The sequence below is a fragment of the Lynx rufus genome, unplaced genomic scaffold (assembly GCF_022079265.1).
Source record: "Lynx rufus isolate CCGP_SWC_20201006 ecotype Redwood Valley unplaced genomic scaffold, mLynRuf1.p SCAF_10, whole genome shotgun sequence".
Classification (NCBI taxonomy): Eukaryota; Metazoa; Chordata; class Mammalia; order Carnivora; family Felidae; genus Lynx; species Lynx rufus.
Window position 1 is genome coordinate 44,034,636 of NW_025814824.1, and position 19,529 is coordinate 44,054,164.

The 19,529-nt window shown below is 36.9% G+C and overlaps 1 protein-coding gene across 1 annotated transcript in view; it reads left to right on the forward strand.

Annotated features, from left to right (window-relative positions):
• The window catches only part of DENND4C (DENN domain containing 4C), a 123,102-nt gene that overhangs the window by 41,457 nt on the left and 62,116 nt on the right, over positions 1-19,529 (forward strand). Inside the window, exons 3-7 of the mRNA XM_047064862.1 lie at positions 2,797-3,049; positions 4,405-4,474; positions 6,546-6,715; positions 16,779-17,017; positions 18,694-18,760. Of these exons, the coding sequence (XP_046920818.1) occupies positions 2,797-3,049; positions 4,405-4,474; positions 6,546-6,715; positions 16,779-17,017; positions 18,694-18,760 (799 nt within the window). The remainder of the gene's footprint in view (positions 1-2,796; positions 3,050-4,404; positions 4,475-6,545; positions 6,716-16,778; positions 17,018-18,693; positions 18,761-19,529) is intronic.

Here is a 19,529-nt window from a genome sequence, read left to right on the forward strand (position 1 = left end):
TACTTCATTGCTTTTTATTGCTGAACAATATTCTGTTATATGGGTGTGCCACATTCTATGCATCTATTCCTTAGTTGATGTTTGATTGTTTCCACTTTTTGGCTGTTATGAATAATGCTGTTAAATGTGTATTTGTGTACCAGTATTTGTGCAGATGTATGTTTTCATTTCTTTTGGGTATATACCTGGGAGTAGACTTGCTGAGTCATACAGAAGCTCCATGTTTAAACCCTTTGAGGAACTGTCAGACTGTTTTCCAAAGCAGTTGATTCCCACCATCTTGGTATAAGGATTCTACTTTCTCTACACTCTCACCTTACCAATTTGTAATTATCTGTCTTTTTGATTATAGTCTTCCCAGTGTATATGAAGTGTTATCTTATTGTGGCTTTGATTTGTAATTCCCTAATGGCTAATATGGTGAGCATCTGTTCATGTTTTCAGTCGTATCTTCTTTGGGCAAATGCCTATTTAGATTCTTCGCCCACTTAAAAAAAGAAAAAATGTTTTATTTTAAAATAATTTTAGTTTTACAGAAGAGTTGTTAAGGATAAGACAGAGAATGGGGGGCCTGGGTGGCTTAGTCGGTTAAGAGTCTGACTTCAGCTCAGGTCATGATCTCACAGTTCATGAGTTCGAGCCCTGCATGGGCTCTGTGCTGACAGCTCAGAGCCTGGGGCCTGCTTCGAATTCTGTGTCTCCCTCTTTCTATGCTCGTCCCTTGCTCATGCTCTGTCTCTCTCTGTCTCCTTCAAAAATAAATAAAAACATTAAAAAAAGAAAAAGGATAGTACAGAGAATTTCCATATATTCTTTGTCAGTCCTATATCCATTTTAAATTGTTATTTATCTCTATATTGATTTGTAAGAGTTCTTTACATATTCTGGAAAGATTTCTCTAATTAGATACATGATTTGCAAATATTTTCTCACATTCTGTCCATTGTCTTTTCACTTTCTTGGTGGTATCACTTGTGGCATGGAAGTTTTTTATTTTGATGAAGTCCAGTTTTTTAAAATTTTTTCTTTTGTCACTTGTGCTTTTGGTATCCTATATAAGAAGGCTTTGTAGAATTCAAGGTCACAAATTTTTATTTTTTTTAATAAATTTTACAGTTTTTTGTCTAACAGTTTTGTCATTCTAGCTCTCACATTTAAGTGTTTGATCCATTTCTTATATGTAGTATAAGGAAGGGATTCAACTTCTTTTTCTTTTGCATTTGATACCCAGTTGTTCCAGCACCATTTGTTGAAAAGACTGTTTTCTTCCTATTGAATTATCTTGGCACTCTTGTCAGAATCAGTTGACTGTAAATGTATGGGTTTAATTCTGCACTTCCCATGCCATTCCATTGGTCTATATGTTTACCTTTATGGGGGCACCACACTGCTGATGACTAGATTTATAGTAACTTTTGAAATGGGAGAGTGTGAGTCCTCCAACTTTGTTCTTTTTTTTCCAGTTTGCTTTGTCTATACTGAGTCCCTTGCACTTCCATATGAATTTTAGGATCATGTTACCAATTTCTTAAAAAAATTTTTTTTTAATGTTTATTTATTTTTGAGAGAGAGAACATGAGCAGGGGAGGGGCAGAAAGGGAGGGAGACACAGAATCCGAAGCAGGCTCCAGGCTCTGAGCTGTCAGCACAGAGCCCCATGCAAGGCTCAAACTCACGAGCTGTGAGATCATGACCTGAGCTGAAGTTGGACGCTCAACTGACTGAGCCACCCAAACACCCCTCACGTTACCAATTTCTGTATAAAAAGGCAGCTGGGATTTAGATAGGAAGGAATTGTATTGATTCTGTAGATCTCTTTGGGAAATATTGACATCATACCAAATATTACGTCTTCTTATCGTGGCTATGGGATGTCTATTTATTTATTAAATGCTCATGTCTAATTTCTTAAACTGTTTTGCAGTTTTATTTTTATTTAAAAGTTTTTTTTTTCAACGTTTATTTATTTTTGGGACAGAGAGAGACAGAGCATGAACGGGGGAGGGGCAAAGAGAGAGGGAGACACAGAATCGGAAACAGGCTCCAGGCTCTGAGCCATCAGCCCAGAGCCTGACGCGGGGCTCGAACTCACGGACCGCGAGATCGTGACCTGGCTGAAGTCGGACGCTTAACCGACTGCGCCACCCAGGCGCCCCTGTTTTGTAGTTTTAGTCAAAGGATTTTAAAGGTAAAGTTTTGACAAGAATTATGAAGGAAATTTTGTGGAAACATCTGAATACTTGATCTAGGAATCAACCTTGGGATGTTTGTGGTGTTGCCCCTTTCTTGTTTCATATGTTTCTTGTAATAAGCAATAAAAAAATTAAGTTATTTGATCTTATTTGCTCTTAAAATTATATTCCAGCTTTGAAAAAAATAGTTAAGAGATCTATAATTCCCAAAGTAATGATCTTACTTTTGGTTTACAATTAAGATTTGAGAGGGGCGCCTGGGTGGCGCAGTCGGTTAAGCGTCCGACTTCAGCCAGGTCACGATCTCGCGGTCCGTGAGTTCGAGCCCCGCGTCGGGCTCTGGGCTGATGGCTCAGAGCCTGGAGCCTGTTTCCGATTCTGTGTCTCCCTCTCTCTCTGCCCCTCCCCCGTTCATGCTCTGTCTCTCTCTGTCCCAAAAAAAATAAATAAACGTTAAAAAAAAAAAAAAAAAAAAAAAAGATTTGAGAAACAGTAGAGGAACTCACCCCCCCCCCCCCATTTTTTTGTTGGTTTGTTTTCGAGAGGAAAGCCAGAATTATGTTTACTTACCTATCTACCTATTTCTCCCCTCCCTGCCATGCAGAGTTTTATATGAAGGGAAAGAAAGGCTTATTCCAGGATGCGAAGTGATCCAAGCCACACCCTATGGTCGCTGTGCCAATGTCAACAATAGTTCAACTACTTCACAAAGAATCTTTATCACTTATCGAAGAGCTCCTCTAATTCGACCCCAGAATTCCTTGGCTGTAACTGATATCTGTGTTATTGTAACCAGTAAAGGAGAAACCCCTCCTCATACTTTCTGCAAGGTTGACAAAAACTTAAATTGTGGAATGGTAAGAATAAAGTTGTTGCATATGTACTGTTAACACCAACCCCCAAGAAGGATAATTTTTGGACTCCTGTTTATTATTGGGTGTATAATTTACTCTGTTTTTATTTTCATGTTTTTTAAAAATTATTTTTATCTCTCTTTTATGATTCATAGTAATTTTTAAGATCCTTAGCTATCTGATTTTTGGAATAATTTCATTGAAAAAATAAATACTTAAAGTCAGGGATTTAAAAAATTTTTTTTGGTATGTGCTAATATTGCCTATGTTACACTAATATAGAGGTTTTGTTAGCTTTTGTGTTTTAGAGGTATCTTTATGGACAGCTCTAGGGAGACTGGATAGAGAACTCCCCTTGTATTTATTTATTTTAATTATTGTAGTATTACATGGCTTTTTTTTTGGATGCTTTTTTTTTTTTTTTTTAAAGACAGAGACAGAGTGTGAGCAGGGGAGAGGCAGAGAGAGAGAGAGAGGGAGGAGACACAGCATCTGAAGCAGGCTCCAGGCTCTGAGCTGTCAGCACAGAGCCTGACGTGGGGCTTGAACCTACGAACCGTGAGATCATGGCCTGAGCTGAAGTTGGATGCTTAACTGATTGAGTCTCTTAAGCACCTCTGATTTATACTTCTGTGAGACTGAAGTTTACTACTGGGTCAGATTTATTCTGAGAAATATTTTTGGATAAATCTATTACTAGCTTTAATGTGATATAGGCAAAGATGTCTGATGTACCCATGGCTATTAGTCAAGACAGTTTGCCCCTGGAGGTAATGACATCATAGCTTCTCAGTTACCGCAGTCTTCCTTAGTTTGGGCCCTACGGCCCACTCAACTTTGTGCTGTTTCTTTCAAAGTGTCTGATTACACCATTCTAAACTTTTCAAAACTGTTTTTTTTTTTTTCAATCAATTTAATTTTTGTGGCAATGTTTTTTTTTTTAATTTTTTTTTCAACGTTTTTTATTTATTTTTTTTTGGGACAGAGAGAAACAGAGCATGAACGGGGGAGGGGCAGAGAGAGAGGGAGACACAGCATCGGAAACAGGCTCCAGGCTCTGAGCCATCAGCCCAGAGCCTGACGCGGGGCTCGAACTCACAGACCACGAGATCGTGACCTGGCTGAAGTCGGGCGCTTAACCGACCGCGCCACCCAGGCGCCCCATGTGGCAATGTTTTTTTACTCCTTTCTTTTAGTGTTCTGAACTTCATGTTTTGCTATTTTTTTATAGTCTGTAGTCTGTTTGATAAATGTGTGTTTTACATAGACTTCAGTGAATAGGATCTTTAGAAGACATTCAACAGAATCAATTTATTTTCACTCTTTGGTTTTCTTAAAAAATAATTTATATTTTACAGTGGGGTTCCAGTGTATTTCTGTGTTATAAGAAGTCTGTGCCTGCTTCTAATGCAATAGCATACAAAGCTGGTGAGTAAATTTAAAAAAATTTGTTACTGTAGTTATTGTTGTACATTAACATTTGGTTAGTTTCTGTAGTGTAGTGGTCATCACACTCACCTAACATTAACATTTGGTTGGAGGAGACGATGTATGCTCCCTTAATGTAGTTTATGGGATTGGTCTATTCCTAAATTGAATTATCTATAATTTTAGCATGTAAAGGCTGTGAAAGTATAAGTTTTCTTAAATACATTACATATTACAAGATATATTAATATTACACCCCCCCCCCCCCGCAAACATGTTGTTAAGTAGAAATTTTCATCCCAGGTAAGCGTTTGTGAAGTGAACATTCAAGCTTTTAGTCTACACTAAGACATTTAACAGTTCAGTGAAAAACTGCTTACTCTCTCTGACCTTTTATATTTTGGCAATCGGAAAGGTGTCAAACTGCATCTTTACTTCTTACATTTCCTTCTCTTATCTCTGTGTGTCTGATTTGAAACCACATGTTACTTGCCATGAAAGGTGGACTTGCTTCCTTTCTCCTTTGTTGCAAAGAATCAGCTATATGGAGGAGAGGAGGGCCTGAGAAACTTTTCTGCCATGAAGTGTTTGAGAAATCTATCGCCACATTCTTACTGCACAGTAAAGTGTCAAGGGCTGTAAAGATTTAAGTGTGACCTCTTCATCCCACTGGTATGGTGGGATAAAAACTGAAACTACAGGTATGCTCCAGTTGTAAATAGAAGATACTGGAATACTTCCTTGTGAAAAGAAGCAGTGTCAGTTACTTTTTGATCATGCACAGTTTTTGTTTATTTTATAATTATTATTGTTAATGTTTATTTATTTTGAGAGAGAGAAAGAGAGTGTGTGCAAGCCGGGGAGAGGGGCAGAGGGAGAGGGAGAAAGAGAGAGAGAGAGAGAGAGAGAGAGAGAGAATATCTTAAGCAGGCTCCATGCTCAGTGCAGAGCCCAATGTGGGGCTTGATCTAACGACTGTGAGATCATGACCTGAACTGAAATCAAGAGTCGGACACTTAACCAACTGAGCCACCCAGCTGCCACAATTTTCGGAATAAAGTTTTACTTCAGGGAAGTCTGGCAAATCCCATATTGTCTTCTTAAAAATCTCAATTGTCTTCTTAAAGACATTCATGCTAATAAACCAGACCATGTAATTTTTAATATAAAAATGAAGGCAGCATCTAATAATTATAAATTTCAGTATCATTTTAAAATGTGATACTGGTAATACTGCTGTAATGTGTTGATTGTATGTGATTTCCTAAATTTGTCTGTGTGTGGGGGGGGAGCGGAAAAAGTATCATTTTAAAAAAGAAACCCTTATAGAAACAAGGTTTGTGAAAGTATTCAGGTGTTTGATTAAAGACACGTGTTTAGAATGTAGAGTTTTGCACACTGAATTTTAACTCAGAATTCTGCTACTGACTTTCAAGATTTTAACTTAGAGGTGGTCTGCCTATTAGAGACATCAGAGGCTAATGAACTGATGCTTTATGGCTACTTTATTCTGAAGGGGCTTTGTTATACTTGCTAGAGTGCCCCCTGCTCTTGCTTTGTTGGTCTCACATACTTTGTATTCAGCCACAAGATTTCTGTCTTGTTTACTTTTCATGTTGAATGCTTTTTATACTGCTGCTCTCTCAAGATGAGTTTAGGGGCTCTGATAATTTCTGTTGCCTTGGCATTATTTCATAACACTTACTCCTTCCCTGAATTTTTTACTGAAGTAGTTAGTAAATTTTCCTTTATGTTCCTTACCACTCTCCATAAGATGTTGTGGTATGTAGAAGAGAATACATTGAGGTTGGTGATCCTGTTGAATAGTTTTAGCTTGTATATTCAATACATTTTAATGTTATAATGAACTATAAGTCCATAATTTTTAAAAAATGGTGAATTTGTTAATTTATTTAAATTTCTGATATGGCAAGAGAAAAATTTATTTTGAAATTTCACACATAAATATTTCCATGAAATTTGCTATTAAAATATCCTATTAATATGTATCAGATATAATTTATGGAAAAGTAACTATTTAAAAATTTATTATTGTCTCTTTCTCCAAAAGGTTTAATTTTTAGATATCCAGAAGATGACTATGAGTCATTTCCACTCTCAGAATCTGTACCTCTCTTCTGCCTTCCAATGGGAGCTACTATTGAATGTTGGGATCCTCAAACCAAATATCCACTTCCAGTTTTTTCAACTTTTGTTCTGACAGGTTCTTCTGCTGAAAAGGTAGATTTTTTTCCTCTTTTATTAAACCTGTTTTGTCCCATGTTTTTAATTCCATAAAACGATTAATCTGATGTAAGTTTATTTGAATGTTAGGATTATTTGGACATGATATATTTTGGGTTAAATTTATACCATAATGCCCAAGGTGAGAAGTCAACATGACAATTGGTATCAGGATGCTGATACCTCTGGAACTTGTACAGAAGCAGATACAAAGTCTTTCTAGAGAGATACCCCCAAAACTCAAGCTTCAAGATAAGATTATAATAAAAGTTAGAAGACGTAAAGTCCATAGGAAGAATCAACAAGGCACAGTACAAAGCTGGATTAAACCCTGAGGATGCCGAAATGATAGAATGACAATATGAAAAAAAACCCTGAATATATAATTGGACTGATTCAAATGAATCAGAGAAGAACAGTATATTTTGTGAAATGAATAGACAGCCTGAGAACAGAATTAGGTGTCTAGAAATGAAAAATACAGCCCTTAAAATTAAAGATTCAGCAAGTGGTTTGAACAGCAGATAAGACATACATGAAGGGGAATTAATGAAGTGCAAGATAGGTTACCTCAAATGTGGCACAGAAAAACATAGAAAAGAATTTAAAAATGTAGAAGATAGAATCAGAAAGACTAGTGGATATTTAATGAATATCCTGAGGATCAGGATTCTCACTCAGTTGTCACTGAGGATCAGAAGACAAATAATATATTAAAATAGAGGGAGTAAGCAAAGATCGTTTAAACAGCATATAGAAAGTACTAGCCAGACTTCAGGAAAGTTGGCAGAGTAGGAGGATCCTGGGCTCACCTGTTCCCATGGATACAACTAGGTGACACTCATATCAGTGTAAATAACCCAGAAAACAGCCTGCCAGAATAAACTCCACAACTAAATGTTGAGAAGAGACCGCATAGAAGAGGGTAAGAAGGGCAGAGAAGTGGTTGGGAACAAAAGGGACCTGTAGGACTGTCTGTGGGAGAGAGGGACATCACCAGCATGGAGAGGGGAGAGACCTCACACCTGGGAGCCTGTGTGGGTAAGATGAAGCCCCATAATATTTGGCTTTGAACACCAGAGGGGCTAAATTTCATGAGTTTCTTATTTCTTGAAAGAAATTTCAAGATTTCTTATAACCAATGGGACTTAAAGCCTGGAACTTTAAAAATCAGCAGGCTGGGTTTTAGGAGAGCAGGGAGAGTGATTGGAAATTGAGTCTCCACCCTTAGAGGGACAGCACGACAAACAGCCTGCAGAGATACTGCACTGAAGCAGCAGTTTGAAAAATGCCTGGGGCGTAGGGGAGGGAGAGTTAATTACTCCTGTCAGAGTGTATCCTGGAGGGATAGGGTTCCCTGAGGGACTTCTCCAGGAACAAAGGAGCTGACTGGTGCCATTTCCCTCCCCACCTCTGAGCATAAACTGCACAGCCACCTATGGGAACTATTCACTATCGAAGTTGCTTATACTGCATTCTGCCTTCCCAGGCAGGCCTGCCTCAGCCCTGATGCCATAAGTCCCTTACCCTAGAAGACCAACACAGGCCTTGCCAACTCCAAGTCTCCTGACACTGCATTTTGTGGGGCTTCGGTCCTGGTGGCAATGGCTGGTTACATCCTATGGAGGATGCACATACTTTGTTAGAACTGAGCACCCTGCCTTTGCAGATCAGCCCCAGCTGGCCCTGGTCTTGGCAGTGCCTACACGTCCCCTGTGGAAGAGGGCTGTTGCAAAACTTACGGGCACTGTGTGCACCACCCTCCCGCCGAACATGTGCTTTGCAGATCACCAGGGCTGGTCTACGGTGGTGGAGGCATGTCCCCTCTGGAAGAGGACCAGTGCGCACCTTGTTAAAACTGCGTGGTCCACCCCCTACTTTCAAGAGCAGGAGACTTAAGTGAGTTTCCTCACACAAATAGACACAGAATTAGACAAAATGAGGAAACAGGAATATGTTCCAAATGAAATGAAAGAACAGGACAAAACCACAGCAAGAGGCCTAAGTGAAACTGAGATAAGTAATAGGCCTGATAGAGAATTTAAAGATTTAAAAAGAAATTTTTTTTAACGTTTATTTATTATTGAAAGACAGAGTCAGAGAGTGAGCAGGGGAGGGGCAGAGGGAGAGGGAGACACAGAATCTGAAGCAAGCTCCAGGCTCTGAGCTGTCAGCACAGAGCCCAACGCGGGGCTCGAACTCACAAACCGTGAGATCGTGACCTGAGCCAAAGTCGGACGCTTAACCGACTGAGCCACCCAGGTGCCCCGGCCTGATAGAGAATTTAAAGTAATGATCACAAAGATACTCCTTAGCTGTGAGAAAAGAGTGGCTAACATCAGTGAGACTGTTAAAAAAGAACAGTTCAGAGATGAAGAACACAAAAATTGAAATTAAAAATATACGAGGTGGAATAAATAGCAGTCTAGTGGAAGCAGAGGAATGAAATCGTGACCTGGAGGATAGAGTAATGGAAAGTAATCAAGCTGAGTAGGTGAGAGAAAAAAATTTTGCAAAATGAAAATAGACTTATGGAACTCCTCAGTGACTCTAAAAGCATAATAACATTCCTATTATGGTGATACCAGAAGAAGAGAGAGAAGGGGGTAGAAAATTTATTTGAAGAAATAATAGCTGAAAACTTCCTGAATCTGGGGAAGGAAACAGAAATCCAGATCTAGGAGGCACAGAGAAACCCCGACTTAACCCAAGGATGTCCACATTAAGACACATAATAAAGTGGCAAGAAGTAGTGATAAAGAATTTAAAAGCAGCAAGAGAAGACAGTTATGTGCAAGGGAAACCCTATAGGTTCTCAATGGATTTTTCAGCAGAAAATTTGCAGGTCAGAAAGGAGTGGCACGATACATTCAAAGCGCCGAATGGGAAAAATCTGCAGCCAAGAATACTTTACTAGCAAGTCTCTTATTCAGAATAGGATAGATAAAGAGTTTCCCAGACAAACAAAAGTTAAAGGAGTTAAAGACCATTAAACCAACCCTACAAGAAATGTTAAATGGGACTCTGAGCAGAAAGGAAAGGCCATAAGTAAAAGTAAGAAAAGTAGGAAGCACAAAAGCAGTAAAAATAAGTATATCTGTAAAAATCAGTCAAGGGACTCAAAATAAAAGGGTGTAAGGTATGACACCATATTCCTAAAATGTGATGAGGAGAGGAGTAAGGAATAGGATCAAACTTCAGCGACCATCCACTTAATATAGACTGCTATATGCAGAAGCTGTTATATTAAACTTAATCGTAACCACAAATTGTAAACCAGTAATAGATATGCAAAACATAAAGAGAAAGGAATCCATCTGTATTGCCAAAGAAAGAAAACTGTGAGAGAAGAGAGCAAGGGTAAAAAGGAATAGAGAGAACTACAAAAACATCCACAAAGCAAGTCACAAAATGACAATAAATATATACCTGACAGTAATTACTTTGAATGTAAGTGGACTAAATGCTCCACTCAAAAGACATAGGGTAACAGAATGAATAAAAAAAGAAGACCAATTTGTATGCTGCCAAGAAGAGAGTCATTTCAGGCCTAAAGACACCTGCAGATGGAAAGTGAAGGAGTGGAGAAGCATTTATCATGCAAATAGATGTCAGAAGAAAGCAGGTGTAGCAATACTTATGTCAAATTAAATAGACTTTAAAACAAAAAGACTGTAACAAGAGACAAAGAAGGGCACTATATAATAATAAAGGGGACAATCCAACAAGAAGATATAACAATTGTAAATATTTATGCATCCAGTATGGGAGCACCCAAATACATGAAACAGGTAATAAACATAAAGGCACTAATAAATAGTAACACTATGATAGTAGGGTACATTAACACCCTACTTACAACAATGGACAGATCATTGAAACAAAATCAGTAAGGACACAGTGGCTTTGAATGAAACATTGGACCAGATGGATTTAACAGATATATGCAGAACATTCTATCCTAAAAGAGCAGAATACACATTCTTTTCAGGTACGCATGGAACATTCTCTGGAAAAGATCACATATTAGGCCACAAAACAAGTCTCAACAAATTCAAAAAGATCAAAGTCATACCATGCATCCCTTTGGACTACAACATAATCAAACTAGAAATTAGCCATCAGAAAAAAACTGGAAAGAGCACAAATACATGCAGCTCAAATAACATGGTACCACTAAACAATGAATGGGTCAACCAAAGAATCAAAGAAGAAATAAAAAAGTACACAGAAACAAATGAAAATGAAAGCACAACAGTCCAAAATCTTTGGGATGCAGCAAAAGAGGTTCTAAGAGGGAAGTTTAATATCAATACAGATCTTCCTCAAGAAGCAAGAAAAATCTCAAACAACCTAACCTTACACCTAAAGGAGTTAGAAAAAGAACAAACAAAAAACCCCAAACCAGCAGAAGATTAGATTAGATAATAGGATTAGAACAGAAATTGGGGCGCCTGGGTGGCTCTGTCGGTTAAGCGTCCGACTTCAACTCAGGTCATGATCTCATGGTTCGTGGGTTTGAGCCCCACGTTGGGCTCTGTGCTGACAGCTCAGAGCCTGGAGCCTGTTTCAGATTCTGTGTTTCCCTCTCACTCTGCCCCTCCCCCACTCGCACTCTGTCTCTCTCTGTCTCAAAAATAAATAAACATTAAAAAAATTAAAAACAAAAAAGATTAGAACAGAAATAAATGATACAGAAACTAAAAAAACAGTAGAACAGATCAACGAAACCAGGAGCTGGTCCTTTGAAAAGATCAACAAAATTGTAAATTTCTAGCCAGATTCATTAAAAAAAGAAGAAAAAAGAGGACTCCAGCAAAATCAGAAATGAAAAAGGAGAAATAACAACCAACACCACAGAAATACAAAGAATTATAAGAGAATATTACAAAAAATTATATGCCAACAAACTTGTCAACCAAAAGAAGTGAATAAACTCCTACAAACATATAACCTCCAGAAATGGAATCAGGAAGAAACAGAAAATTTGAACCAACTGATTACAAGCAATTCAATTGAATTGAATCAGTAATCAGAAAACTCTTAACAAACAAAAGTCCAGGACCAGATGGTTTCACAGGCACATTCTACTAAACATTTAAAGAGAGTTAGTATCTATTCTTCTCAAACTTTTCCCAAAAATAGAAGAGGAAGAAGAAGGAAAACTTCCAAATTCATTCTGTAAGGCCAGTATTACTTTGGTACCAAAACCAGATAAAGATACTACCAAAAAAATATGTAGGCCAGTATCTCCGATGAACATACATGTAAAAATTCTCAGTAAAATATTAGCAAACCAAATCCCACAATACATTAAAAAAATTACTCACCCCAATCAGGTAGGATTTATTCCAGAGATGCAAGGGTGGTTCAATATTTGCAAATCAATCAACGTGATATATTACATTAGTAAGAGGAAGGTTAAAAACCACATGATCATTTCAGTAGGCGCAAAGTACAACATCCATTTGTGATAAAAACCCTCAACAAAGTAGGTTTAGAAGGAGCATACGTCACCATAATGAAGGCCCTGTATGAAAAACCCACAGGGAAAAACAGAGCTTTTCTGCCAAGGTCAGTGGACAAGGATGTCCACTCTCACAGCTTATTCAGCATAGTGTTTGCAGATCCTAGCTGCAGCAATCACACAACAAAAAGAAATAAAAGGCATCCACATCAGCAAGGAAGAAGTAAAGCTTTTACTATTTTCAGATGGCATGACACTATATATATAAAATGGAGATTTCACCAAAACACTACTAGAACTGATAATGGAATTCAGTAAAGTTGAAAGATACAAAATGTGCAGAAATCTGTTGTATTTCTATACACTAATAATGAAGCAGCAAAAAGAAAAATTAAGAAAATCCCATTTACAAATGCACCAAAAATAATAAAATACTTAGGAATAAGCATAACCAAGGGGTGAAAGACCCGTACTCTGAAAACTATAAACATTGATGAAAGAAATTGAAGGCGACACAAAGAAATGGAAAGACATTCCATGCTCTTGGATTGGAAGAACAAATACTGTTTTTTCTTAATATTTATGTATTTATTTTGAGAGAGAGAGTATGTACACATACATGTGCAGAGAGAGAGAGAGAATCCCAGGCAGACTCTGTGCTGACACAGGGTTTGATCCCCCAAACTGAGATCATGACTTGAGCTGATAGCAAGAGTCGGATGCTTTAACGGACTGGAGCCACCCAGGCGCCCCAGAACAAATCTTGTTAAAATGTCCATACTACCCCAAACAATCTACAGGTTTAATGCAATTCCTATCAATATACCAACAGAATTTTTCACAGAACTAGAACAAACAGGCCTCACATTTGTATGGAACCATAAAAGACCCTGAATAGCCAAAGCAATCTTGAAATAGAAAAATAAAGTTGGAGATAATCACAGTTCCAGATTTCATGTTATACTACAAAGCTGTAGTAATCAAAAGAGTATGGTACTGATGCAAAAACAGACACACAGATCAATGGAACAGCATAGAAAGCTCAGAAATACACCCACGACTGTATGGTCAATTCCTTGACAAAGGAGGCACAACTATGCAATGGGAAAAAGACAGTCCCTTTAGCAAATAGTGTAGGGAAAACTGTAGGTATATGCAAAAGAATGAAACTAGATCACTTTCTTAACCATGCATGAAAATAAACTCAAAATGGATTAAGGACCTAAATGTGAGACCTGAAACCATAAAGATCCTAGAAGAGAGCATAGGCATAATTTCTCTTACATTGGCCATAGCAACATCTTTCTAGATAGGTCTCCTGAGACAAGAGAAACAAAAGTAAAAATAAGCTACTGGGACTACATCCGAATAAAAACTTTTTGTTTTTTATTGTTTCAAAGGAAACAACCAACAAAACTGATAGACAACATACTGAATGAGAGAAGATATTTGCACATGACATCTGTTAAAGTGTTAGTATCCAAAATATATAAAGAACTTACACAACTCAACAGCAAAAAAACAAAACAAACAAAAAACAACAAAAAAAAACCCCACAAATAATCCAATTTAAAAATAGGCAGAAGACATGAACAGACATATCTCTGAAGACATACAGATGGCCAATAGGGACATGAAAAGATGCTCAGTATCACTCATCAGAGAGATGCAAATCAGAACCACAGGATTTCATCTCACATCTGTCAGAATGGCTAAAATCAAACACAAGAAACAACAAGTGTTGGTGAGGATGTGGAGATAAAGGACCTCTCTTGCACTGTTGGTGGGAATGTACACTGTACAGCCACTGTAGAAAACAGTATGGAGGTTCCTTGGAAAATTAAAAATAGAATTACCTTATAATCCAGTAATCCCATTACTGAGTTTTTGCCTAAGGAGTATGAAAACACTAATTCAAAGGGATGTATGCACCCCTGTGTTCACTGCAGCAGTATTTAAGCAGCTAAATTATTGAAGCAGTCCCAAGTGTCCTTTGATAGATGAGTGGATAAAGAAGTGGTATGTGTGTGTTGTTAAACCAGTGCAATGTTGTCCAGCCAGAAAAAGAATGAAATCCTGCCATTTGCAACAACATGATGCATCTAGATCATGATGGATCTAGAGTATAATGCTAAGCGAAATATGTCAGAGAAAGAACAAATACCATATAATTTCACTCATAATGTGGAATTTAAAAAACAAAACAAGTGAACAAAGGGGGAAAAAAAGAGACAAGCCAAAAAACTAGACTCTTATCTGTAGAGAACAAGCAGATGGTTATCAGAGTGGAGGTGGGTGGGAGTATAGGTGAAATAGGTAAAGGAAATTAAGAGTTCACTTATCTTGATGAGCAACTGAGTAATATATGGAATTGCTGAATCACTTTATTGTACACCTGAAACTAATATAACATTGTATGTTATACTAAAAAAAAGTACTAGTCATAAAAGATGAATAATTGGACCTCACTGGAATAGAAAAAATTCTTCATAAAAAGACAGCATTAAGAAGGTGAAAATGCAGCCACAGACTGGGAGAAAATAATGCAGTGTATATATATATTCAACAACGGTCTCATACCCAGAGTATATAAAGAACTTCTGCATTATTAGCACGGAAGAGAAAACTCTGTGGCTCAGCAGTTACACTCCTGAGCATATCCCAAGGGAAGTGAGTGTATATAATTTCCAAAACACATGCATATGCTTTATTTTTAATAACCAATAATTCAAAACATGTATAAAGCAGTAATAATGACATAAATGATAATTTAAAATAAAAAGATGGCAAGAAACAATATTAGGAAATAAAAAGTAAAACTATGAATATAGTAGAAATGTAAACATTAAAAACTCTCAGGAAATTTGATAAAATAGTTTATTGAAAAGTATAACTAACCAAAGCTGACTCTTGTGGCTCAAACAGGACACATCTGTAGGCTGTAAGTTTAAAACCACTGCATTAATAATGAAGTTTAAGTATCCAGCATAGTGTCTGGAATGTAAGTAAAATATGCACTGAATGAATGCCAATACTATATTAACTGGGTTGCTTACAACTAAGGTAAGTCTTTAGCTAATAATTATTTACAGTTTATCTCATTGAAAGCAATATATACAAATGAAGATTTTAAGATCTTCAAATGCGTAAGAGTCATTAAATTTACTTTGATTGAGGGCACCTGGGTGGCATTGTGGATTAAGTGTCCAACTTCAGCTCAGGTCATGATCTCACGGTTTGTGAGTTTGAGCCCCGTGTCGGGCTTTGTGCTGACAGCTTGGATCCTGAAGTCTGCTTTAGATTTTGTGTCTCCTTCTCCCTCTGACCCTGCCCTGATCGTGCTCTGTCTCTCTCTGTCTCACGAAACGTTAAATATAATAATAAATAAATGTTAAAAAAAATAAATTTACTGTGATTGGTAGAAAACAACAAGGCCTCATTAAGAAGCCTTTGTCATATTGTTTGTAAAAAAAAAAAAAAAAAAATCTGAGATCATTGGGGCTCCTGGGTGGCTCGGTTGGTTAAGCATCTGACTGTTGATTTGGGCTGAGGTCACGATTTCACAGTTCATGGATTCCAGCCCTGCATCAGGCTCTGCTCTGTGTCAGAATTCTTGGAATTCTCTTTCCCTCTCTCTCTGCCCCTACCCCATTTGTTTTCTCTCTAAATAAATAAATAAATAAACCTAAAAAAAAAAATCTCTGAGATCATTGAAATAATTGTATCTGGGAGTGTTGTATTTGTAAAGATAAGGGTTAATGCAGTACACACACACTGTATGTGTAGTGATGTGCGTGTATATATATGTGTGTGTGTGTCTGTATGTGTATATATATATATATATATATATATATGTGTGTGTGTGTGCATGCATATATATACATATATGTATACACATATACATACACATATACATGACTATTTATACATATACTGAATAAATAGTTATAAGATTTATAAAAGAAAAGTATCACTGTTTCCAGAACTTTTTCATTACCTTAAACAGCAGCTTCCTCCACCTTTACCCCTGATTCCTGGTAATCTCTACTCTAATTTCTATGAATTTGCCTGGTTTAGGTAGCTCATATAAATGGAATCATATAATATTTGTCCTTTTGTGTCTGGCTTATTTCACTTAGTATAATATTTCTGAGGTTCATCCATGTTGCAGTATCAGAATTTCATTCCTTTCTAAGGATGAATAACATTCCATCACGTGTATATACCATGTTTTATCCATTCATCTGTTGGTGGACAGTGGGTTGTTTTCACCATTTGGCTATTGTGAATAATGCTGCTATGAACATTGGTGTGCAAGTATCTGTTTGAGTCCTGGCTTTCAATTCTTTTGGGTATATTCTTACTAATTGAATTGCTGGATTATATGGTAATTCTTTTTTAAATTTTGGAGAAGTCACCAAACTGTTTTCCACAGCAGCTGTGCCATTTTATATTCCCATCAGCAGTATTTGAGATTTTTCTTATCATTTGTCATATGCCCTCTAAACTAGTGTTTCTTTTGTATTGAGAGATAAAGAGAAATTTTTAAAAGCAAACTCAAATCTTGTAATGGAATTCTGTTTTACTCTGTAGGTATATGGAGCTGCCATCCAGTTTTATGAACCTTATTCTCGGGAACTTCTGACAGAGAAACAGCTTATGCAGCTGGGCCTCTTGACCCCCGTGGAGAGAAAAGTAGTCTCCAAATCCATCAATTCAAACAAATGCATTTGTTTACTCTCACACTGGCCTTTTTTTGAAGCTTTTAGAAAATTTCTCATGTTTATCTACAAACTTTCTGTGTCTGGACCACATCCTCTTCCCATTGAAAAGTATGTATGATGATTAGAAAGATGTCTGGTAGAAAAGCTGGTTGTATATGTGTACATTTCATTGTTTACCTGACTTAAGCAAAAAAGTTGAAAGGGAAGAAGAGTCACAGTCACCTTACTTTTTACTTGTTCCCTTCTACACCTGAGTCATTGATTTTAAAACTGAGGAGTGGTAGTTAGAATGATCAAATAATAATCTTTTGAAGATTCAGCTGAGGAGGAACTCATTATACAGTGTATTGTCTGTGTTCTTCCTATTTATTCTCTAATAACGAAGAGAAAAATAACTATTGACACACACACACACACACGCGCACACACACACACACACACCCAACCATATAAATGGCATTCCAGGTTCTAACTATAAAGCATCTCAAAACTGATATAGAAATTAAGAAATTAAGAAGGGTGAGTTAATTGATGCCAGAAGTGAGGTTTGGGTTTTAGTATTGAGACACTGTCCTTATTTTCCACTTGATTTGTAATTCCCTTTGTCATGGAAATCTGTTGTAAGCAAGAAGAATATATGTGGAGCCACTGCCTTTTAAAAACCACATCTTGGGGCGCCTGACTGGCTCAGTTGGTAGAGCATCCTACTCTTGATCTGGGGGTCACGGGTTCAAGACCCACACTGAGTGTAGAGATTATTTTAAAAAAAACATCTTTTCAGACTTCTAGTGGCACACGGCTTTTGTTGATTGTAGTAAATGCTTTATTTATCCTCCTAACAAACCTGGGCATGTTCAGAGGTTGGTGGAAATGTATTATAGTGTGCATAAACATGGATTTTTCATACAATTTCAGAAATTTCACATTACAGCAGAAAGAATATCAGCGAAGGATACTAGGTAGTAGAAGGGCAGGGCAGTTCTCTATAGGTTTTAAAATAATGCTGCTCAAAAAGCATCTTAAGAAAGTAGTAAAGTACTGTGCTTAAACTTACCACAATTTGGTGTAGAAATATGGGTTCAGCTTTTATGCTGTACTCTTGGAATGCCAAACTAATAGTTCATAGTTCTAGGTTTAACTTTTAGCTTTCAGATTAACTTAAAATTGTTTGAAATAAAACTTAATGTTAGGGACAAGTTAGCATCCTTTTGAAAAATTGAGGTTCTATGAATAGTTTGAGGAAATAAAATCAGGGTATGTGATCAATATTTTTTTCTCAGTTGCATGTTAGTGGCTCCTAAGAGCTCAAAGCTTTGAAGAAACTTAAGCATTATTTGTAGGTGGAGAAATAGAGAGGCAAGTGGTTTGCTCAGTTATAGTAAAAGAACTATATTGATTAAATTACTATTTAATTAATATTAATTACTTATTAGGATTAAATTGTATTGTATCACAATTGCTCACCGTACTGGCACTGGTATCAGAACAATAAAAATAAGCTTCTTTCATGAAAAGTATATTTGTGTTACTCTTATTTTCCTTGCAATATTAAGGTATATTAATATGGACTTTTAATCAGGAAATACATTGTACATTTCAGAAGTTTAGTGGGATGAGTACATTTATTTGCGCTAAGGATATTTATTTAGCATAAGTTTTAGGTCAGTGGCTTTGTCAGATCTAGGATGATATATCTAATAATATATTTAATATACTTAGAATTTGTTAAAATCTAAGCATTTTAGAAAAGTAATTATGATCTGTATTTCACCTTTTTTTTTCAGGCATATTTCACACTTCATGCAAAACATCCCTTTTCCTTCAGCACAAAGACCAAGAATCCTTGTACAGGTAATCAGAACAAGTCCATTGGAGGAAGATCTGCATTATGTTCATTCTCGTCATTGCAGAGTCAATTCTGTGGCCCCTTGAGTTTGAGGCAGAGCAACATGTGTTCATAAAGGCCTGGAATCTCCTGTATTTTATATTTTATCTGGGTGCACACAATTGGCATAATTATAGTCTTTGATTCATGACATTATCACCATTGGCCTGTGCATGCCATTTATGTAGCTGATTTTAATAATGTAATTAAAATAGAGCAACTAATAAATATTAATTAAAGTGATTTGTGGTTGGAGGGAAAAAGTGAAATAGTCTGTAGTGGTCTTCACATTTTCTATGTTAAATGACCAGTTTCTTTTTATTTCCAATCAGTGGCAGACCTATATAAGTATACAGCTTGTTCCATTTGCACCTTACCATGTGAGACCAGTGTAGACATGAACATGTCTGTACCCTGTCCAGAGACATGAGTCCTCTGATCACGTACTTGGATGTGGGAGCAGCGTCTTATTGCCATAAAAGCTTCTAAATGGCTTGCTCTCCATTTATATACTATCTTTTCCTGGGCCAACAACAGTTTGCAGACTGACACTTTGAGTATCATTGATATGTAGAGGCAAGCTGTTGTAAAATTTTTTCTAAGATGTTATCAACTTCATGTGTGATATGGTGGCATTAAGTCAAGTATTGTTGATCTTGAATGTACTTCAGTTCAGCAAGTATATACTTCAGTTCAGAAAGTATTAATATATAGTAATCAAGCCAAATGCTTACC